Source organism: Punica granatum, chromosome 2 (assembly GCF_007655135.1).
Source record: "Punica granatum isolate Tunisia-2019 chromosome 2, ASM765513v2, whole genome shotgun sequence".
Taxonomy (NCBI): Eukaryota; Viridiplantae; Streptophyta; class Magnoliopsida; order Myrtales; family Lythraceae; genus Punica; species Punica granatum.
This window is the reverse complement of record NC_045128.1, coordinates 4,825,802-4,851,102: the sequence shown is the minus strand read 5'-3', so window position 1 is coordinate 4,851,102 and position 25,301 is coordinate 4,825,802. Positions and strand designations below refer to the sequence as shown.

At 36.9% G+C, this 25,301-nt stretch overlaps 1 protein-coding gene and 1 pseudogene across 1 annotated transcript; both read left to right on the top strand.

Moving 5' to 3' along the window:
* Positions 1 to 8,318: 8,318 nt before the first annotated feature.
* LOC116198046 (auxin-induced protein 15A-like) lies at positions 8,319 to 8,921 on the top strand. Its single transcript, XM_031528357.1, has one exon. The coding sequence runs from the start codon at positions 8,432 to 8,434 to the stop codon at positions 8,762 to 8,764; it is 333 nt and encodes a 110-aa protein (XP_031384217.1). The 5' UTR covers positions 8,319 to 8,431; the 3' UTR covers positions 8,765 to 8,921.
* Positions 8,922 to 23,692: 14,771 nt separating this feature from the next.
* On the top strand, positions 23,693 to 25,288 carry LOC116197397 (annotated as a pseudogene).
* Positions 25,289 to 25,301: the final 13 nt, after the last annotated feature.

Genomic DNA, 25,301 nt, shown 5'->3' with positions numbered 1-25,301 from the left:
ATCATTTAACAGAATTCCCAAGTTTCTCGATCTAACACTGGTGAAGCTTCGGTGCCTACCATGTAGCTGCACATGTAGCTGGGATTTCCAAGTCGAGTGTAGGAAAGGAATATACATGAGTTTGCCAGATCTTTTCCCAACTGTTCCTGAGCAGGGAAGGCTCGTTCAAAGTGCAATATTTTCGTCTCCGACATAGACTGCAAGATGGCCTCTTAGAGTTTTCAAAGACAATCTGTTGGCGGTGGAAGTGAAGAAACCAAACTCAAGAACGACAAAGTAGAGGAGGGGACAGAAGGACACACCACTATACGTGGTAAAACCCTCTTGATCAAGGTGACCAAAATGGAAACATTCACGGATAAAGGACGAGCTTCTATCTTCACTAGCGAGCAAGAAATCGGAGTACAAATGGTGGAGAAATCAAAGAGCAAGTGGAAACTCTAACCCTCCAAATACAAAATTCTCTCAACTTACACTCTCAACCCAATGACTTATCTTAATGTTTACAAGAGAATGGAGCCTTAAAAATGTAGAGAGAACCGGGTCTAAGTGACCCAAACCGAAGGAAACCAATCGGGTAAAAACGGGGAAAGTCGGGCTGAACAGAGCAAGAGAGACACGGGCTGAACTGAGGCCTCACGGCCTGGGCTGTACGGTGAAGAGCCTAGGCCTTCTCCACTCTGTTGTCTTGACAAATCTGAAATGTGTCATAGCATTTAGAGACTCTGAAATGTCCATAAAATGACTAAATACGAGACACAAACAACAGAATCCTTCTTTCACGATTGAAAGCGACTGGCCGATGATGTGTTTAGCATGAACATGACCCAACAAGTGAAGAGCCGTCGTAGTGGGACTTCATCTTCTTAAAATATGCTGAAAACTGCTTGAGAAGTCAAATGCTTCAATTGCTCTCGATGCAGTCCTACATAATTATAGATGGATGGAAGCTCACTAAAGAGGGTATGTTTCGGACTAAACAGAACAGAAAGCTAATCTGACTATCTGAGTGTTTCATTCAACCGACTTATAGTTCTTTGGCTTCTGGGATTTTAGCTCATTGCTTCAGTGTGGTTTGATAATTTAGGACTGAAATTTGAGCGACATGGTACCCTACCCTACGTCTTTCACTGCAAAGACCTGTTGCAGGACCTACTGAAAGTCTTACGCTGTTGGGGCCCAAAGAGCCATTACGAGGGACCCAGTACGAGACATAGACACCTGAGAGGTCACAAAAATCACATGGTTTTGTCCATCAACTTGTACATCCGGATTTACAATTGAGGACTACACTCCAAGGAACATCAATCTCTGCTTCTCAGATGAGAAAACCTGATGCTAATCTTGCCAAAATTCCGATAGAAGTTTGTATCTCATGAGATGAATCCATTAGTCTATATACAATTGTTGTTAGCAAAGGTTTTCTATTCGTCCTAATTGTTGTTGTCAGAGGTTTTGAATGAAAACTGAAAGCAGTACCGAAAATCTAAGTAAAAAGAAATAATGCGAGTCCAAAAGTCGTTTGCAATGCTGCAAGTAATGAACATTTACATTCTATTCACAATTCAATTTCTATGGACCAAATTGGTCTGCCTAAATTAGTTCCTAGGAAGAGGCCATTGACCTCTTTTTGTTACATATTCTCCATCAGCCTAAATGTTGAATGTGAGATTGATAAAATCTCCCTCCCTGCATGGGATCGTGAGACCACCCATGGGGTGATTGGACCCAGACTCCTCCTCAGCCTGAGATAGCAGATCCTGGAAAGAAGATGCCTCAGGTACGAGATCAGGACCACATTTCTCTTTTTCTGGGTTTCTCCAACATAGACAGCAATGTGGCCTTCTGGGACATCGGCACTCTCAGGTGACTGGTTAACCCGACAAACAATGTGCTTAGCATTTACAAACTTCGGGAATCGAATAGCCGTGATACCCGAGGAGCAAGTCTTTTCTTCGTGAGGGATGATAGTCCTTAGGACTTGGATTGCAGGCAAGTTTTTTGAGCTCTGTTTGGTTGCATCTTCTGAGCAGCCGATTCTTATATACTTATGGAATGCAGCCAGGCCAAATTGCCAGTCGAGTATGACCTCACAGCATTGTTTAAAGGACAAAGATGCCTACCGAACCACATGGGTTTGTCTCCTTATAATAGAAAGACTTTCTCATTAATTTTCTCTATGGAGCATTTTCCATGCTGCGCAGCGTGCAGACCGTGTGGCCTACTGGCTATTGCCATTAATATTGTGCCTCGGTTCCAACAGACCATTCCGGATTAGAAAACGGGAGGAAGAGACTAATCCGTGTATCAGATGTATATCCACATTCTATCCACATAAAAAGTCGGGGAATGCTGGATCAGTTCATGTGATGCTTTTCTGATAAGGTTTTGGTCGAACTTCAAAGAGATGAGAAAACACGCAATCTTTTAGAATGATGCCTGTTACCGACCTAGCATGTGTGGTCCGTTCAAACTAGGAAGCATATTATCTAAAATGTATTCGGTATGTCAAACCGAGACATCTGACAATGAAAACATTGATTTCCTTGGAATGCAAAGAAAATCTGTATTCTCCTATAACACCTAATGATGGAGTTTCTTTTCGATGATGTAGCAATCTTATCATGGTGATAGTCCAGTGCATGGGCAATATCAACCGCGATGTTCAACCTGTGAAGTAGACTCATCCTCTTCGAGATCAGACGTATGCGGCCAATTCTTGAGGCTCCTATTGAACCCAAATCCTCGTTTCCTCAGTTATCAATACACCAGCATGTCCGGAGAACCTTGCTGAGGTTATGATGCCAGATATTTCTCAGAGCCTCACTCAGTCACGAAGCACTCGATCGCTTCTCTCCTGAACTGGTTAAGCACCACGATAATCAGTCTCGCTTCATCCTCACGAATAATTCCTTCGAAGACTAAACCAAATGCTCCTTTTCCGACTAAGTTACTTTGAAAGATGTTATCATTGGCTTTCAGATGACTATGATAAGACCCTGATGAAAGGGATATATAATAAGGGTCTCCCAAATTTACTTCTCAACCAGGCAAGACTTATTTGGGTCAGCGAAGCTCAACTTATCCACTGCAAATAATCAATTAACCCGAGACGCAAAAACCACTGTAGCATTCATCAAAACTTCATCAATGGAGCCGTGCTGCATGGCCACCCTCCAAGCATCATCAAGCAAACAGAGGGGGCCTGAAACAAGCACACTTAACATCTCCGGCATCACTTAGTTGTCATGAAATTGATTCCGCCAGCAGAAGGGAAGTTCCCCGGGAATTTATGTCCTTGAAACAGATGGAGCCAGAGTAAGTTCTGTCTTGAAATGAAAGTTAACTTTACTTGTATTGGATGGCAAGCAACTCGATAAAAAACCGTTACACGCTCGACCAGGGCATCTGTCTGAAGGCTGTAATGGGCTTTGTTTCAGTCCGGCCCATAAACTCTTACGTAATCCATAACTGTGAAGCAAGAGAGCCCATTGGCCTCTAACTTTGGGCCTTTTTTTTTGCCCACATATTTTAATATTTACTTTGTTATATTTTATATTTATTTGATTTTACTAAAATAAAAGGGACAAGAAAGAAACTTCTTAAATATACCCATTTTGTTCTATTATTCATATTTAAAAAAATAAATGAATTGATTTAATTCATAAAAAAAGATAATAAATAATTTGTTCCATTTTTTTAGCTCGAACCTTCTCATTATTATACTCATCAAAACGCCCTAAACACAAAAATCGATGAATAGATTAGTTTCTTTGCTTCTTGTGGTCTTTTTTAATTTTATTATATTTTGTAAAAAAATTTCCATCCCATCTTAGTTAATTCATTGAGATCATACTCGCTACTATTTACGTGTATTATTTTACAATCTTCAGAGAAACATACTTTCACTGCTAATATCATTTCCTATTACGAATTTGGTAGTTATTATTTCCGATCAACTTTATAGTTTATTTTGTTAAAATTTATTCTTTATCTACTATAACCATAGCAAAAGATGAAAATCTTGACGAGTAAATACATTTTCATGATGGTAACAAATATTTTTTCAAAGAATTCTTGAATATTATAATAAAAACGTCATGTGTAAATTAGCTAGATTAAAATAAATATAGGACATGTATATTTAATTATTGAATATTATAAAATGCACGTTTAAAAAAAGAAGCTCATAAGAAAGAGGATAGTATAAGATGCCAATGTGATTTTCTCTCTTTAACATACAGGAAATGTATTTTTGCATTTCATATTACATCCTCATTAATTTATATGAATGTTTACTTTCGTAACTTTTAATTTGTCCTAAGCGTACATCTACGATATTTCTGTTAAAAGATTTATGTTTTATTCACCCCAAATATATATATATATATATATATATACACTTTAAATGACAGTTAGAGACGAGTATCCGATTCTTATTCTTGATTTAGCAATTTATTTTCTTAAAAAAATTCATATTATATTTTTCTGGGTAAAATAAAATTCATATTATATATATGTTGTATATATTATGGTGATATCTGTATTATATGTATGTAAGAGGAAAAAGTACTCGATAATAAAATATCTGAATCAAGATTGTCAAATGCTAATGAAGCAGCTGCCACATGCATGCAACTGAAGCACTTCGGTAGATTTTGAGAATCTTCTTCAAATTGCAGCTACGTACTGGAGATTATAATCACGATCATGAAGATTTGACCCCCGATGCATGGCCAAACACATGCAGTGCACGAAAATCACTAAAGATAAATAAATGGATAAAATAAGAAAGGGGTGAAGTACAAATGGCACAAACATTTACTTGGTAATTAAGAGATTTAAAGTTTTATTTAAATAAATGGATAAAATTAAAAAGGAAATCCCAAATTTCATAAAGCATTCAATTTTCCATGCATCCATTGAGCTTAATTATGTCAGGATCAACTGAACTATTACATCCATAAACCCCAACCCCAAACCCCCCACCCCCCCCACCCAACAATAGCAAATATGCCTCTATATATGTGTGTGTATGTGTTATATATGAATGTCAGTAATTGATCTTTGATGAAACAGTCTGTAATGATTATATGTAATGGAGTCTCGTGGTAAAATCACAGAACACTTAAAAATTTCTATTTTTGTGATATTTCTAAAAACAAATATAAATTAAAATATTCTAGAGGATTGTGATTTTGTCACGTGAACTTCGTTACATGTAAGACTTTCTCATAATGAGAAGAGACATAGGCAAGAACTTTCCAATTCTTTTGAGAAAGGATTACATTGTAAATCTTGGAAAGTTATGGTCCAATTGATCTTCTAGTGAAGAAAAACATAGGGATCGGAAGGTCCTACAGATCCACAATCCGGGACGTAACAAAGCCGTGTAGATCCCCAGCGTTTTGCACAATTTATTGCTTCTTCTGTATCAAAATGTAGTTGTATAACTGCTTAATTTTCAGCAAAACTGTGACGAAGGATGCGACGCAATATACCCCCCACCCAACCCCAAAAAAAAAAAAAGAAGCTATAGGATGCCATTTTTGCCCTGAATGATTAATATAGTAAATAATTGTCGAGGACAGAAAACTATGGTATATCCATACAAATATTCCATCGGCAATTGGCATACTCAAGGAAAAAAAAAAGTCGATTTAAATAACTTATTTTACCAAGAGTGCATAGAATGGATAATCAAATTAATATAGTCAACAACCTAATTAGAATAGTGAAATTAAATGCTCCTGATCCGACGGCAAGGCGGGCCTTTTCAGTTGTGACATAGAATATTTTAGCTCTCCATATGTCAACTGAAAAGAAAGAAAAATATCATAGAAGAATTCAATAAGCTTTCAGAAGCTGCGGTTCGTTACTGTAAAGGCCTACATCCGCTCTCAAAGTACTGGGTTCGTTCTTGCTCGATCTAACTGTGGGAGAATGGAAGAGCGCGCTCGACCACCTAAGAGGGACTCCTCATGGTGACGTACAAAAAATACTTGGAAATAAGCTATGATGCACTCAAGAGTGACAATGAGAAGGAATTATTCCTCGACATTGCATGCTTCTTCGTTGGCTGGGATAAGGGTCACGTAGTTAAGAGAGCAGAGGCATGTGATTTATGTGTCGAGTTTGGCTTGCGAAACCTCTTCAAAAGAAGCGTTATCGAAATTGCAGCGGAGAACCGATTGGAGATGCACAATACGATCCGAGACATGGGGAGGGAAATCATTCGCAATGAGTGTCCCCGTAACCCCGGAAAGCAGAGCAGCTTATTCTCCTAGAATGACATTTTGAGCATGCTTGAAAACCACCTTGTGAGTATATATACATAAACTCAATTCCTACAAATAAAGCATTAAGTGCTATAGAAATTATAATTTGGAGGAACACTACTCGTTGCAGGTTTTGCATAATATTTTCAAATTTCGCATCAAAATTGTTGTGGGTGCGTCCAATCTTTTCACTGATTGATATATATATATATATATATATATATATGTGCTATCTTTTAAAAAAATATGGGCCAACGGGGTATCTAACTTTTATTCTTCTTTTTTTCAATTGCAAAGAGTCTCAGATAAGGGCATAAGTAATTTTGTTCACGGGAATCAAATCTGAAATCTCATATAATTATTACACGAGGTGTGTGCACTGCACTAAATTCATGGCATATTAAGATTTATCGGATAATAATATAACATCAAATTGCAATTTTTGATATAATTTACTTCTTTTCTCTCCAACTATATTTATGGATTGGCACTACGAGAACTGAATTTGCAATTGTAGGTTGCTATACAAAAGCATATGTTTAAAATTTCTATTAGGCCTATAAGCGATTGAGCCCATCTCTAACCCAAAAACTCGAGCTGATAGGTTGTAATACACAATCTCTTATAAACTTGTGGAATTCCTTTTATATTTTCGATGTGGGACTTAACTCTCAACAGTATGTTAATGCAATACACCCTTCTCTATAGATTTCTTTTTCTATTTGTAATTTATTGTCAATCTAAAACGATAAATTCACATAATCAAGTAAATGCAGAACTCTTCTCCAAACTCATATAAATGATATTAATATTAGCAAGGATCTATACAGTGCACGAACTTGTAAAATATGAGACCTTGAATTACTTCGTTAATCGAACCCGATCAAATCCACAAAATTGTAAATTTTGAAATTTGGTAACAGTTTCCAAAGACCAATTAGAAGGACAGAGGTAAGAGCAAGTTAAAACATTATAGAATGTTAATTACAAAATGCAAGTGGAGACCTTTGTCTCTCCAAAGCTGGTCGTGGCCCGTGGAGGAAGTGACTCGGGGGCCCTACCCTTTCTAAGGGTCAGTACCCTATTCCAAATAGGGTCATGGGGTCTTTGCTGTTGGGCACTAAAATGGATTGAAATCAAGGCTAAGTTCAAAGCTTCAAAGCAAAACCCACGAACACTTAAATATTATTGATGATCTCAATAGGTTTCCTTGTCAAGAAAATGCCCAACATCAAAAGCCCTCATTCTGGTCAAACAAAATTATGCACGACTTATAAAATTCCCACTAAGTCTATAAGAGATTTAGTCCATCTCCAACTCAAAAGCTTGAACTTGTAAGTTGTGATACCCAATCTTTTTATAAACTTTAGAATTTTTATTTTTTTTCCATTTTTCCATGTGAAATTTGACTCTTTGCACAACCCTTTAGCTGCACAAGGCCCCTGCAGGCACATGTTCTATTTTATGTTCCTCGAGCTGGTAAGGTTCATTTTAGACGTCATTATACCGCTAACAGCATACCACTGTGACAGAATCTACAGAATTTGAAATCAAAGGTCTTGGATATAGATATCAACCCGGTCAGACGATCTTTGTAGTCATATTGAAAGTATAATGTAAAACAAGCGCTCTTCAGTTGGATATGTCAGTATCAAGATATTCGAACATCTCAATTCGAAAAGAGAAACATTGAGTTGTCATTGAAACATTAGCATCTGTTCAGGAACTGTTTTATGTTCAAATTACATTTTTCGGGGAAGGGACGACATGGACCACCAGCTATGGTCCTATGGTACTTGATATATATTGATGGGGTAGCTAGTAGAGAAAAATAGAAAGAGGAAAAGAGAAAGAGGTTGGTAGGACACCATGTCTTAGACAAATAAGGCAAAACCATGTGGTCCTTAACCTATTATCTCACCTGATATGTTTAAAAAACTTCGCCCTATTGGACTCCAAATCCTATCCCCAAAACATTTTAAAAAGGTTCTCTTCCACATGCACCTTTCTCTATATATATTGCTTCTGATCAGACGAAATTGACCAATCAACCCAACATTTTCCCTCAGTCAAACTAAAACCCTTCTCTTTAAATACAATCTCTCTCTAGCTCTGCTTTCTTGTCCAACTGATCATCCAGATTTTGTACATTTATGGGAATCCAGTTGAAGATGGGGAACATGGGCCAAAGAAAGCAGCACATGGGCCAAAGAAAGCAGCACAAGAAGTTCCACCGGAGCCTCTCGGAGAGAATCCGGGCGGCTCTCACCACCACGAGTAACGTCCCGAAGGGCCACTTTGCGGTCTATGTTGGGGAGATGAAGAGGCGGTTTGTGGTCCCCTTATGGTACCTCAAGAACCCTTTGTTCCAGGACTTGTTGAACTTGGCTGAGGAGGAGTTCGGGTTCGACCACCCCATGGGCGGCCTCACGATCCCGTGCAGTGAGGAATACTTCATCAGCCTAACGTCAGCCTTAAATTGCTGATCATGAGAAAACGTTCCGCGTAAACAAACCGGAATAATCTTGAGGCGGAGTAAGGGACACAAAAGGGAGAGTGCGTCTCTTTAATTTTTTTGCAACATTTTGGCTCTTTGCTAATTCTTTCTGTGTAAATGCTACACGGAATTTGTAAATGGATGGTTTTTACCTTATGAAAGATTACAAAATCATCATCAGCTAATGGATGGTTTAGTTCTCATCATATATGTAAATAGTTTTCAATCAACATGCATGGTAAATGAATTGGCAATGAAATGCTTGAAAACTATTATAGTTTACGAATTTGCCAAAAACAGGAGCCTGCACAGTTCAATACAATCAAGGATGCTAATAAAAAAGATGATACGGTCTGGCCATTAAAATAAACAAATAAATAGGTTCTGGTGAATGAGAAAGAGGTGTAGTATAAGATATTCGATATTATATTCTCATTAGTGGAATTACATGTGCCTTTTATTTAGTTTTCATTTTTGATGGACTCCGGACCCAGCGACCCGAGTCCAGACCCATCATGCAAGTCTGTGATGCTGGCCCATCAGGCAAAAGAGTAAGCGACGAGGCCCAACAGGCCCAAGCCAGCGGCTAGGCTGGGCCTAGTCGAGTATCTCTAGGACATGTAGCATAATCTTTCGTGTTTTCTCAGTAAGAATAGTTCATATCATCAAATATTCACTAAATATATTTCTACCCGAGTATCTCGGAAATATCTCAATATATCATCTCTCCTATATAAGCATGTCAGGTACGCTGTCTCTGGTGAATGCAATACTGAAATAAACCCTAGATTGACTTAAGCATCGGAGGGAAAAATTGAGGAACACCCTCGACGTCCCTTCATGCAGGTTAGCTTGGAGTGTTGTTCGTGCAAATCGGATCTTGAAGATCATCAGGACTTGAAGCTCGATCCCGACTCCATCAATTTCCATTTTTCTTATATTAAACATATGAGTCTCATTTGTAACTGAAAAAAGAAATAAATCATTGCAAATAACTTGATAAATTATAATTTTACCAAATACACGAGGAGGGAGGATGGACCTAGGATTTTGAGTAAGAGGGGATCGGATCTTTGAGGAAGCAAATATACAAGTATTTAGGGAAGGCGGCAATTGTCTCCCTCAGCCCTCTCCCCCGATCCATCCCACTTAAGTTCGTTTATCACTCCTATATATGCCATATCTTTGCGAAGAATATGTATCGCAGAAAATGCTCTTTTGATAATATACTATGATTTTATCCAACTTAATATGACAGAAAGGAGAGTGTAGCCATGAGCCAGAGCCAGAGCCAGCTATGAAACATCTTATTAGGAATAGGAAATGTGCTTCTGTTTTGTACAATTTGAAGGCTAAAATTGTCTATTAACTTTCTCTATGTAGTAATATAAGTTAATTATTATAGACCAAAACCTTTCGGAACCGTTTGGAGGCATATAGTTTTCATAACTAAAATTAATTAATTGATATCAGGTATTTTTAATTTAAAATAAAATTCTTTGGTAGAGGATTTACAAAAATATATATATTTATAGAGAGATTAAAAAATTTCTTTTTCTTTTGATAATAAGAAAAGTTTATGGGTTCAATACAAATAATATGAAAAGTAAAATGGAGGGACGTGTATGAGAAAATCCCACTAATAAGAATGGATCCGAAATCTTTGGTTCTAAATCCATAACTTGTGCTAGTGTACTAAACCCATTTTCTAAAAAAATAACTCGTTTAGTTGCAAATAAATGTGCATATATAAATCATAAGGGGGTAAACTATTGTTGCTGTAGCTCCCCCTATATATAAATGCCTTGGCATTTCCTGGGGCACTGATTTCAAATTCTGGAACTGCTCACATGCATCTGAGTAAATTATTCGATCTCCATGATCAAGCTATATTGTACTATATATAAATATACATATATATATATATATCTATGCATATATAAATAGTTCATATTTTAAAGGGACGAAGAACGTGCAAATCAACTAATAAAATAGAAAACTGCAGCAGCCATTTCTTAATTATACTCAATCATGAGATATATTGCAGAAGTACTGCCCAGTGCCCCGTAGATAAATATGTTCTTTTCAGAACCTCATCATCATCAGATTTAGAGCTTCAGAATAATCAATGAGTTACTTATCAGAAGAACAGAGAAATGCCAAATATATATGAACTGGGAATTTGATCTTTTCTAACAAAATTGTGTGTTTTATTGTCCCAAAAAAATAATATTGTGTGTTTTAATAATTTGTTAATTACACTAACAGTAATAAATAAATCTTACATCTTCTGCCCATATTTTGTTAATATAAATATATGTATATGTTGCTTTCCCTTAATTTCGTCGCATATTAATTTGTGTGCATATGGTCAATATAAATATTGTTTGATAAAGCTTATATTTAACTACTGGCCCAAGTGGGATATCCAAACCTTTGGATTGTGTTAAATTTATTTCCGTAGAAACTCAATAAATCTCAACTAATTCAGATTCGAGTTGAGTAATGCTCTTCTAAAAATGGATTTTCTCCACTCACAACACTCAAACTCGAAGACCCTACATAAGAAAAACAAACGTCGAAACACACTTGAATCAACTCATGTTAATTGTTGAAACGTATTTAGAACATGACTAACCATGAATTGAAAGTCAGTTTGATGAACATGAAGGGAAAAAGAAAAGGAGCAATTTGTCCTAAACGGGCTATTAATTAATTCTTTGAACTAATATTGAATCGTCCTGTTTTAAGAAAGAAATCGTTGGTTAAATGGGTTTAGTGTGATAATTTATATTTACATATCGGAGTACCATATTGTGGACACATAAGTATATATTGGTGCTAGATGTGACTGATCGCAAATCTTGCGAATTTAGAGTAAAAATTATCACTATCATGTATATTGTTAATTATTACAATTTTATTGTTACGTCCATGTTATCACATAATTCCACCCCGATGAGAGATCTTCTTGGTGAGTTCAGTCCCCATATAATATATGAGCTTTTCATGATAGTTTACATTATGCACATGTGACTCGAAAAGATGTGATGAAAGAGCACGTGAACATGCATGAAAAGTGATATATAATATGTTAGTTTTTCTTCAGCAGTATGGGCAATAATGCATTAAATAGGAAAGATTGCGGGGGCAGGTCATGAAATCAGTGCTCTGAAACTCAATCATAAGGCAGAGAGAACAACCCCTCCGTTTGATTTCGCAATCGAATTTTAAAATTTTAACTCTAATTTTAACTCTACTCACTACATAATAAAAATCAACTCTTCAAAGTCAAAAAGGCAGATCTCATACATAAATTTACATATAACTCTATTGTACTCAATTTAATTTTTAATACTAAATTCTCTCAATTTACTTTTTCACACTTTTTCTCATAATTTAACAACACAATCATTACAATTCAATTAAAATCAAAACTCAACTGTAAAACTAAACACACTGTCAATTTCAGGACTTCCGGACCGATCTAAATTTAGCAAAATACTATCACTATATTTAAAGTCACGCTGGACTTCACCAAGAAACCCAGCAAGTGTAGAGGCAAAACCATGGGCTAAGACTTTTTTTTTTAAAAATAAATATTACATATAATTTATTTATTATGACATTTCCTATTAGAAAATAGAAATTGCTATTTATTGCACTATTTGTTTTAGAGGTCCTTCCTTTTCCAAGTTGAGCTCATGATTGTCCTTCCTAGTAAATGACAAGTGAAAATGATGTTGCCAGAAAATTTAATGAATTCATATATATATATATATATATATATATATTTATGTATCGAGCATCTTCATCGCACGAGATTCACAACGCATCGTCCCACATCTCCTATTAATTATCATCAATATAGAAATTTATATACTTATTTCAGGGGATTGTACTTGGTTTAAATAAAAAAAATCTACGTTAGGACTCATTAGATTGATTTGCATCATAAAATATAATTAAATAATCAGATTGACCTTTTTTTCTTTTCTCAGTACTTTCATTTAGGGTGTGCATTGATACTGTGTATACTAGAAAGCGATTGGAACATATCCGTTAGGATAGGATCCGAGTAACTCCAATTAAAAATATGGTAGGGTCTGAATAGTAATTTAAGGAATCGGCGAAAATATGTTCCAATTCCGATTCCAACATATAGGGTATCCACGGAACCAGTACCCATGACCTATATTTTTTTCTTAAAAAATTATTTTACATTTACATAATTCTCTATATGCGATATAGTAGCTATAGAATTCTAAGAAGAACTTATTTGCTTTATCTACTAAGAAGAGTTACATCATCCTTTTTTTGCTAAATAATTACATAATCTTTTAGTTGCATATTTGTTTGGTCTATATATAATCCTAAAAAGAACTACATAAATCCTTTAGTTCTGTGGATGAATGTGATCAGATTAATTTATGTCGACATTTATTTGTTTTGCACGATTGTGAATGAGATCTTTTCGATTTTAGTTAATTATTTCATTTATTGTGCTTGAAGAGAAAAAAAGTACAGATTCCAACAAAGTACCCGGAATCTATAGTATAATTAAGGTTCCTAATAAGTTCCAATTCTAGGTTCCAACATGGTAGAGTCTGGTTCTAAAATTTTGGAACTTATCCCAGTGAGGTAGAGTTCGAGTATCGTGAAAAAAAATAGCTCCCAAACCCGCACACCCATGCTCTCATTTTTAGAAGTCTAACATATTACAAATAATCTAGTTTGAGCCGAGTCGACCCATTGAAGGGGTAAAATTATTGCAATAATGTATTTTCTTCATTCACAAGACTTGAATCAAAGACCTTATTTAAGAGGATGAAGTATTGAATCACTTGAATCATGTAGCAATTAGATTCACATAACAATTGGAGAGGACTAAATAATCATTATGTAGGAGTTCACCATGGATATGTACAATCAGAGTTAAAATCACAAAAATTTTAACTTTAACTTTAACTCGACACACTACACAACAAAAATACACATTTTCCAAGTCAAAAATTTTAATTTTAACTTTAACTCAATACACTACACAACAAAAACACACGTTTCCCAAATTAAATTTATAATCTCATCTCATTTGTCCTTTTTCACAATCAAAATCAAAGTTATTTTAATTCCGAAACCAAACGCACCGGTATTGTTCTGCAAATTATTTATCCATGGATCAATACATAAAGTCTCATCCGTTCTAATCTGTGAGAAGCCAAATATGATAAAGAAATCGCTCAATTGACATATTATCATGTTATAAAAGTTTTAGAAAAATCTTAATTATTGATGTGCGTCACTTAATGTCCCAAATTCCCAAGAAGAAAAATCTCAATTTTCAAGAACAATCAAGGGTATCCTTTGTTTGACACGAGAGCTTGGGCTATGCTCGGCCCAGCTTCTTTCTTTCGTACGTTTTCAAGCTTCAAATTTATTGGATTTATAAACCAACTTCGAGTTTGATCCAATTATACTTGATCAGTTCGAACAATAGACTATTAAACTCGACCTTTACGAGTTAAACCTGGAATTTTAGATCCGATTGAATTACTAACTAAAATTGTATAGAGAAAACATCGCTTAGGTCATATTGTTGGACTACATGATTTTGTCTCATCCTCAACCTCCCTCCTAGTTTCAATCTTTCCGTTAACTTTCAATCAAAACTGCTAGATTTTCCATTCGTTTTTTTATAATTATAAAAAAAATTGTTTTTGGAAAATAAAGAGAACAAGAAGGATGAAACAAAAAGAACTGCGGTGCAGGCCTAGAGGAGTTTGGGAGTCGCCGCGGGGGTATCTTGCAGTTGGCCACCACTTCCTCCCGCCGACAAACCGATTCTTTCATATCCTATTGGAACACTCCAACCCCTTATGACCCTTTTATGGCTCATCTTAACAGTTTCGACATATACATGTCATGGTGGCTATATATAGGTTTCGATTATAAGGAAGGTTCAGTGGCTCATAAATCTAATATAATTAATTAAAATTTTTAATTACTAATAAAAGGACACAAATAATTTCACCGCGAGAATCAAATCTGAAATTTCTTAATAATCAAACGGGAGTTGCTATGCCACATTTCTCAACATATGCTTTGATTTGGTAAAGGAAATTATGTTCGACATATATATATATATATATTCATGGAGATTCCGCGCCAAAATCATTAAGTTTTTTTTTTCTTTTTTTCTCTCACATGCCACTAGTATTCTAATAGTATTATTCAGTTCCTCTGCGAGGGCATCGAAAGTACGTCTGAGTCGTCTGACGGCCTCATGAAATGATTGACCCAAAACTCCTGTCTTATTCCCAATTGGGTTGAAAAAATATCAATTGCCATGCAGCGGATTGTTGTAACCAAAGATCTATTGACTTTTAAAGAACTCAATGAGATACCTGATGAGGTGAGAATTTAATATATAGTACTATTGGACATGGATATATATATATACTGAGAAATAGGATGCAATCAATATCTCTTGGCTACACCACTAAGATGATGGTATCCCTAGTTAACTGGCAATTGGGTTATCCAAATTCAAACCATATAGTGGGGAAGCTAGCTCCATTTTTTTTTTGTTATAAAATAAACTCATGTGTCTAGTATAATAAAATAGAAATTCGAATAATTATTAAATGAGTACGGATAGTTTCATCTCGAGAATCGAACCCGCAACATTTTGGTTAACAGACGAGGATGTGTAGCTATGTGCAACTGAGTTATACCCCCTTTCTCACCTTGGCTCCAAACTTAAATTAGACTCGTGTGATATTTTAGAAAATTGGAATTTTTTTTCGATTATAAGAGTGACCTCATGGATTTAATATAATGAAATAGAAATTTTAGTAACTAATAAATGGAAATATTGAATCTACAATATTAATCAAACGAAAGCGTGCGTCATTACGCTAGTGGCCTAGTGGCCCTTTATTCAGAAGGTTGGAATTAAATGAAGGAAATTTAAAACAAAGAAAGGAAAACAATATATTTATGTTTCCACTCCGAAGTTTCGGGGGGTACGGCCGCTGGTTTTCAGAAAGAAACCAAACAAAACTTCTCAATCTCCCATTTGACAACTGAGCCTTAACTCTCTATCGATCTCTGCTCGTGATGTGTGTATATTTATAGATATCTTTCTGTCTGTAAAGAAACGGAATGGGTCTGTGTCTCTCCCCCTTGCATATGATTGTCGGATTGGATTGGATGGATATATATATGTAATATAATGGTACCCGCAGCATTAATGTATGTATGTTGATAACCATCAAGTCAATTGATATACTATGTACGTATCAAAGTTCATGCTAGATCTACATTTACGGATTTGTGCAGTCTGAGCGATGGTCTACATGACACATGCGTGCATGGATACATGAATTTGAACCCTCTAGGGCCATATCCATATGCGAGACCGATGTTGCATCTATTTGAAGGTCTAATGAACACAAAAGTGAGCATAGTTTCGAATGATGCACGCATGCATTTTGTTAAAAATGGTACTTAGCTAGAGTGAACTTTGATCTATCTACTGCCTTTATTAAACTATTATGGGATAGACTCTATAAACAATAAGAGAAACCTACATCATGTTTTACGAGTAGTAAATCATGTTTGATGTGGACTCATAGAGCTAAAACTTTGCCTAAGAGAAAGGAAATTAGGTGCAGCAATACTCGCACTAATTAACTTGAAATCATTACAAGATTATTCCGATTTCGGCTCTAATCGTCAGTTAAAACTTCATGGATACCTCTACTATTTTCTCTTTTCTTATCTCATACCAGATTCACATAAACTTTAAGCAACATTTGGGATGAGTTTAGCATTGAGTCCATCAATAGATTCAGAAACTGATTATTTAAGGGGGGGAAAAGAAAAGGACATAGGAAATTGATGAGCAAAGCCATGTGAAACTTCTGAGGAGAGGGTGGGGGGGCCCTCATTCTCCTACCCTCGACCTTCTCGCTCGGCCCCCAGCCCCGTTTGTTTTTTTTTTTGGCGTTATATCTAAAAATCCAATCACTCAGGACTATTTCAATTTAAAATTAAGTGAGTTCATTAAGGGGTAAATTTTTCCGACGTGAATTTTCTCAATTCATAGAACTCGATCCCGAAATTTTATTTAAGAATAATAATAAGTACCGAACATCATTAACCATTTCATGTTGATAAAGGCCCATTTATTTATTAGACTGTTAAGACTATTCATCTCTCTCTACGGAAAAGAAAAATATATATATATATATATATATAAATATGTCAATTACGTCTGTCCTATATAAGGGCCCTGTAACTCCACAACTTTCAGCAACATCGATCATATTCATCATCCTCTTTACATATATTATCTCGTCCTATACGAATTTCCTCAAAAGCTATAGCTATACAAAAGTCCACATATATTCAATCTCATATGGGTATCCACTTGAGATCCATCAGTGCGACCGCAAAGGAAGTCCTGAAGCTGCAGTCGTTTACCAGGAGAAGCCCGACTTCAGGCCATCGCGTGCCAAGGGGCCATGTGCCGGTGTACGTGGAGGACGATGACCAGTCAACGGTTCATAGACGGAAGAGGTTTTTGGTCCCGGTCTCTTATCTCAACCACCCCTCATTCCAGGGCTTGCTCGCCAAAGCTGAGGAGGAGTTCGGGTTCGACCATCCCGTGGGCGGCCTCACGATTCCGTGCAAAGAGGAGGCCTTCCTAAATATCACGTCCCGGCTGCACGCTTATCATGGAGTTAATTCATGAGAACGTTAGGAGCAATAACCTATTGAGCTCACTGGTTTCTCATACATAGTTTCCACTAATACGAATGTTCAGTCCAATTCTGTCTCTATTGTTTTTTCTATGATAAAGAGATCTTAATTTTATAGCTTCCGATAGAGAGTAGCTATTTATGTGGAAATAAGCAGCTGTTATGTGGTAATTATTAATCATATACTCTTCATTCAAGCTTCAAATTACGTTATATATCCTTCTAATAATCAATCTTTAAAAAGTCCTCTTAGTTCAAAAATTCAACTCATAATGACATGAGTTAGTTATAATATACACAGCATTCGAGGACTATTTATGTCTGTGGTATTAGGAAGATTATTAGCTAGGCAAACTTCTTAGATGGATTTAGCATTTTTATGATTAAATTCTGAGTGTTCAGCTAAAGTCGCATCAGTTACAATTGAGAAGATGGAAAGATGCTCTCGTTGAGCAGCTGACCCTACTTCAATGCGATGTGGGACTGATAGCAGGGACGGATTTAGAAATTTAGTCTAAGGGGATCGAAATTTAAGTGGAGGTAAAGAGAATTAGTAGTAAAATCGTAAAGGCAACAGGTGGGGGGAATTAGAATAATTTCATTAAAAAATGAAAAATCGGACACGATATATTGAAAATTTTGTAATGCATCCCGAGTTTAAGGGGGCTGACGACATCCCACAAGCGCCCCCTGTATCCATCCTTGATTGATAGGATGGGGCCGAATACAAATGAGAACATAGATCTCTCTCTTTTCATTTTTATTTTTTTCCCTTTTTCTCGAAGATCGAACAGTGCCCTACCGTTAGAACGTCTAGTTGATTCTGATTACAAAGTACTTTTAGTGCGTCTCGAACTCTTTCACTGCATGTAAAAGTCTGTCAATTTGGAGCACAGCCTGCGAACTCACCAAATATGTCTCGTGGTTACTCCTCTGATAAATTGCTTTTTACCTTCATTTTTTCTAGCTAGATAAGTGATCGAGTTTAAATCAAGCAAAAATAAAAATTAATAAAAGAAAATCAAAAACCTAAATCGGCTACTAATAATGAAGCTGAAAATAATTGTACATCAAAAGGTGAAATTAAGTTGAAAAGAAAAGGATAACGAACCGACGTTTTCTTAAATAATTTTCCGTTTATCTTAAATTAAAACCACAGTTGTTCAATTTGCTCCAGAAATAAATCTCCCATGTCCAAACCATTTTTTGTTGGTTTCTTTTTTCACAAATATTGATGAACTAATTCGTATTTCACCTCTTACCTTTTGCTGATGAATTTTGTAGTTTCTCTTATCCGGTGAGACATGATAAGTCTTTAACCTATAACGAAAGACATATATATAAGCGGAAGAAAAATACAGATGTGGTAATAAATGTGTCATTTGCCTCTTTTAAAAAAAAAAAAAAAAGATTTGGACGTGGGAGCTTTATCTCTTGGACCACACATTTCAAAAAGTTATTCTAAAAAAAAGAATATAATGGAATGGCATTATTCTTGATCTAGAATTAAGAAGTCCTGAGTTTATCAGTGGAATTTTTCTTACTTTTAATTATTTTTCATATCCCATCTAGCCCTTTCTACACCCATGGTTCTCACTCTTAATCGGGAAAATAAGTTTTTCCATGTAAAATAAACCAGTACGTATAAGTTATAATGTTCCCATGTTGATTGTCGTCGTTGTACCTATAACTCTATACTTGACAGCGAAAAAAAAAATCAAGATGAAAGATATAAGAAAAAAAAAGTTGGCTAGCTTTTGCACGTTTATTTACCCAAAAAGGAAAAATAAGAACAAATAAAAATGATATTTCCGTATCGAGAGCTTCACTTAGATAAAAATGATATCTACCCATAAAAGGCTGTTTCATGTGAAAATTCTATCATGCATGCACTTAGATTGCACGTCCAATACATTCATATATTCACTTTAAGAACTTCAATGCGTAATTTACTTATAACTAAAACGAATGAAAAAAAATTACTTAAAGTAAATTATGTTAAAAAAATAAAAAGTTATTTGAAATCAAGTAATTTACTTGAAAAACACAAATAAATCACTTGCATGTACCATAGTTATAATTTCGACTCAATGTGTCATAGATCAATCCCGTTTATGGCCTTTATCTATCGTCAAAAGAATTTTTATTGTGGGATTCATACATAGAGAAAATTAATTAGACGGTATATATGAAGTCGTAATTCGTCCCTTAAAAGACGGTAGAAGTTTTCTTCCCCGTGCCTGGTACATTTATTATTAGGTATGGGCATTGCATGCTTTAAATAATGATATGGACAGTTCATAGGATGAATGTGTCATGTGCCAGAAAATCATAAACCATGGGCATTGCTTGCATTAAATAATGACATGGAGAGTTCATAGGATGAATGTGCAAAAAATCATAAAGACAAAAAGGTCGAGAGCAAGAGATGATAAATCTGTATGAATTTTTTGGTCTACAGCAATTACCCTCACTTTGGTGGAGAGAAACCATGGGCGGGTTTTATATATGCAAACAATTACAAATATAATAAAATAAAAAATAAACAAAAGAAAAAAGAAACAAATTTATCGCATTTATTTTGGGAGCCTTTATATATATGTGTGTGTGTGTGTGTGTGTGTGTGTGTGTGTAGTAATCTTCACCATTGACAACTATAGAGTAAATCAATTATTTCGTCCTGACTGATTGACTTTACGTAAATTTGGTCCTTCGCTTATTCAATCAGAGGATTTGGCTCAATTTAATCCTTTATGTATCAATTTTATCATTTTATGTATCAATTTAGTCCTTGTAGGTTTTAGTTTCGTTCTCGAATTATTATTTTACATCAATTAGGTTTTCGTCATCACACCTTTTAATGTCCTAAAATACTGAACATCAATATAGTCCGTCCCTCTTAAATCATCACATCAGATATGAACTACACCAATTAGAGAATTACATGATGTAAGCTAGCCCACTCATTTTTTAGAAAGAGTCCATATCTTTTCAACTTTCAAAATTTGCGCCCACTCACTCAGTCTCCTCCACCTCTCCTCTCCTTCATCTCCTTGTGTCAACAACGATAAACCCCAAGGCGACAACGACTCGCTCGAACCATACAAGGCCGCCTCTGCTCCCCTCCGATCCCGACAGGGCTCTTCCCCATCCGCGCCGGCCCAGCGCCTGGGAGGTCACCTCTCGCTACATGTCCTACGCCTCGTCCTCGTCGTCCTCCTCCACCTCTGCTGCCTCTTATACCTGGAAACAGTGCCGATCGCCCGTTTTCTCAAGGGCCGCCATCTCAGCGGCCATGATGATGCTGTCCCTGCCTGCTCCTGCAGGGATCGAGCGGTAGAGCAGGCGGCGGTGAAGTGACCTTTGAGCAGAAGACGCTGCTCACTTCTTCTCGGACCTTGTCGGTGCTTTTTCTGGGTGATTCGTTCCCTCTCCCAGTCAACAAGAGCAAAGTCAGCTATCTCTTGCCGTTGTCGACCGTAGGCTCCCTTCCGTCGGCCACCGATCCTGTATGTATCTTGGACTCGGGGTTCTTCCGACCTCGAGCTTTGCGCTCTCCTCGTCGGAGGGAACCAAGGTCGAAGGAAGCCTGAGCTTGTAGCAAATTCGAGGAGGAAGCTGAACCCCTTTTTAGTGGCAGAGTAGAGAGGAGAGAAGTGTGCTTCCGAGGCGCATGGAGGATGTTCGAGAGGAGGAGGATGGTGCTGTTATGGCTGTGCAGAAGAATTTAGGCCCCGTTTGGTTTTAGGATATAATTTTAGAATTACAATTCTAACTTAACTCTACTCATTACAAAACAAAATAACTCATACAAAGTCAAAGAGTGGGTCCCATTTATACTACTTTTTTTCACAATAAAACAACATAACTCATACAAAGTCAAATGGTGGGCCCCATTTATACCACTCTTTTCAAAATCAAAATCTGATTTTAAAATCCTATTATGAAACCAAACGCAACCTTAGAATCTGCAGAAGAATATTGTATGAGAATTCAAGCTTTACATGGCATGGCAGTTTATTTATGTAAATACTCTGAAATTATAATTAACTCCCTTATCCATTATCGACTTCAACCATGCATCCAATGGGCGGCCTTACTATATCCCGTGCAACGAAGACACTTTCTTGTATATCCCTTAATTTCCCACCTAAATTTTAAGTAAATATGAAAGATCGTGATTCGTGCCAACTGACAAGGATTACAATTATTTCAAAGTACTAATAAACACATAAATTTAACATCTAAGTTTACCATTTAGATATAGCATGTGATTTATTTATTTGTTACTTAATGACAAGTTTAACTTTGCAGGAGTATATATCTTATAACTTGGTGGAATTTTTCTTTCCCTCATATTTGTTCATTTTTTCTTATTCATTTTTTTTTGGTACCATAATTTTTTTTCACATATGGAGCCTATGAGACACTCAATTTACTGATATTCATCCTTTACTCTCTCTTCTCAGGTGCTAAATAGAACTCTATTCATAGTTTGAAGTATGGTCAAACGAGTGTACAATGTTGAGCCAGGATTCACTTCCCAAGTACGATATTCATGCGCTCGCTTGCCTGATATTGAATCACTCAGTCTGTTGATTTCAGAAGAATTGAGCGGTGATTGTTGTTTTCGCCCGGTTTGTGCTCGGACTTGAGAATATACGATCATAGAGTTAGCAGGCCAAGATGGAAGAAATTTTGTGGGAAACAATTTTATACGGCGTTTTGAATTGTATTTTCAATTTTATAGATATTTTTTTCTCAATAAATAATTTAGTATTAAATTTTTTTTCTCAATTTTAAAATGTCCAAAAACCAGTTTTATCTCTTTGGAAGTTTTCTCTTGAAATGTGAACCGGGCGGCCTCTATTTTCAATCTTGTAGATTTACTTTCGAGCAGTAAAATAAATTCAATTAATGGGAACCTTATTGCCATGGCCAAGCTGACACTCTGACGCAATTAGTCTCAGTACTTCATAATGCGCCCTATAAGTTCAAGCAATAATACATAAACACAATAAAATATAAATTTTTTAACATTACCAAAAGTTTATAAATGGTATTACTGTTCCATATCATTAAAGACAACATTTTATCTATCCCTAGATAAAAAAAAGGACAACATTTGATCATGAGTTGTGTAGTGCAATTGATAAACTGAGCTCTATATGTGTATGGAACAGTGCATTTGCATTACCTTCCCGCAGGAGGGGTTTGAAACTAATTGGAATGTACCAATGGTCATGGCCAAACTAACATCCGAGTACCCAGTGAACACCTTGTGATATCTCAAAAAAAAAGAAAAGGAAAGCATTTAATTTATATGACCTTTTAAGAGGAAGAAGAAAACTAACCTACGAATAAGGACCATTTAACATCTTGTGATATCTCAAAAAAAGAAAGCATTTAATCTATATGATTTTTTAAGAGGAAAAAGAAAATTATTTGACTATAACATCTATAGCTAGAAACTATATATAAAGAGGAGGAGGCAACAATACCGACCTGAGTTTCAACTAGTTCGGCGCTTTTTCCCAATAAGTAAGATTTCAGGTTCGACTCATGTAGACAGAAAAAAATATAAGCTGAGAGGATTTTACCCTTTAATGGGTCAATCGAGCTCGACTAGATTAGTCGGGGCTCATTGAGTTTTCGGATGTCATGGTACATATCGAAATTAAAAAAAGGAGGCAACAGTTGTAAAGTCGTGAACTTTTGGGGCATAAGCGTAAGTATCTGATAGTTGGGGGAGTACTTGTGTAAAGAAAGACAGGCTACAGTTGTAAATTGCAACGAACTCAGCTTTCAAGGAAAAGGAGGGAAAACTTCGTTGCTTGTAGATCACGGTAAAATTCACTCCAGACCAGACCAGACCCCTCTTCCTTGTCTATGTCTGCTGTCTGATATCTTAGTCAGCTTCCGTTCTCGTTCGTCTTCTTCGCCTGTTCTATGATCGGTTTGGACCCTGAAATCTCAATGGCCAGTTCTCAATCTTGTTTGCCAATTTCCATCTGTTCATGTAATTAATCAAAACCCTAAATGCTAATTTTCCGATTGATGATTTTATAAGTTCAGGGGTTTCCTAATCGCATAAATCTTAAACCCTTATAAAACCCTGTAGCGTAATTTTCTGATTGTGACGTGGGACACAGATGGACAGGTTCATCCTGAGCGGGGCTGCCATGGACTTCAATTATGCTCACTTCATGCTCATGGGAGGGAAACTGGGCACAGAGAACGGAGGGGTGGTTTCCCTGTACCAGGAGATGTTAGTGGAGGCGCTTGGCCTGAACCGGGGCCGAATTTTGGCATTCAATAATAGCAAGCCACCACTGCCGTCAATGATCCATTCGCACAAATCTCGCCTCTGTCGAGACCTGCCAAGCCTTGACCTCGGATTCCTAAGGTAGGATACCATACCCCCAGTCAAGTTTGTGTTCTTTTTAATGTCCTATGTATTTGTGTCGATGGCAGATCCCAATACGTATACGTATATGTATATGTATATTCTCGCTGCTTCTGATATGTGTTCTGTTGTGGTTGACAGTATCCTGAGCGGAATCTGGATGCTCCTGGTCTGATTGAAGACTACTACATGAACCTGCTCGATTGGGGGGGAAGCAACATTGTAAAGCTCGGTCTCGAGAACAATTTGTTCCTGTGGAATGCCTCAAATTCTGACATCACGGAGGTGGTCATGGTCAACGCTGAAAAGGGGCCAATCACGAGCCTCAGCTAGGCTGCCAATGGCCGTGACCTTGCGGTTGGCTTGACCTACTCTCATGTTCAGATCTGGGATGCCGAAGCTCTTAAACAGGTTTGTGATTAATGGCCTCCTGGCACTAAAGTTTCTTCTTATTTAATTTTATGTATCTGAGATTTGTGCTTTTTTTTCCGTGCAGTTGGGGACCTTGAGACTTTGTCACAATGGGCGGGTCAGTTCACTATCCTGGAACAGTCATATATTAACGACCAGTGGGCGAGACGGTAAGATTGTGAACAACAACTTCCAGACGAGACAGCACTTTGTCAGGTCCTACAGTGGGCACCGGGGGATATCTGCGGGCTGAAGTGGTCACGTTCAGGGTTGCAGCTAGCAAGTGGCGGGGATTATAATCTTGTGCACATATGGGACATGATATGGATGACGGAGTCACCTTCGTCCCGTCCGTTGACTCACCAGTGGATCTACAGGTTCGAGGAACACAGTGGCTCTGTCCGAGCCCTCGCTTGGTGCCCATTCAAGAGAAACCTACTCGCCTCTGGAGGGGGCAATACTGATTGATGCATTAAGTTCTGGAACACAAAAAGGGGCTCAATGCTGAACTCAGTTGACACGGGATCTCAGGTGTGCACCCTGGTGTGGAACAGGAACGAACCGGTGCTGCTAAGCTCTCACGGGTTTGCGCAGCACGGATTCATCCTTTGGAAGTACCCATCAATGAAGAAGTTGGCAGAGGGGGAGGGCCACCCGTCCAGATTCCTCCACAGGGAGCAAAGCCCAGACAGGGGCACGGTGGCGGCTTTAGGGGACGAGAGACTGAGATTTTGGAACATTTTCAGTCCGGCATAGGAAGTGACACAGAATGCTTTTCTCAGGTTTTCATATTAGCATCCGTTGAGAGATGATGTGCTGCTGTTCAGACTTTGATTTATTATTCGTAAAGTGACAACGATTCTTTATTTGGTATCTAAATCGGGCCATTATTTGTTGCTGCAACTGTACAGTACATGTAGGATGTACAAAGCAAATATGAAGAA

What these genes read in the sequence shown, in the direction of transcription:
- LOC116198046 (XM_031528357.1), top strand. Translation starts at nt 8,432, where the DNA reads ATGGGAATCCAGTTGAAGATGGGGAACATGGGCCAAAGAAAGCAGCAC.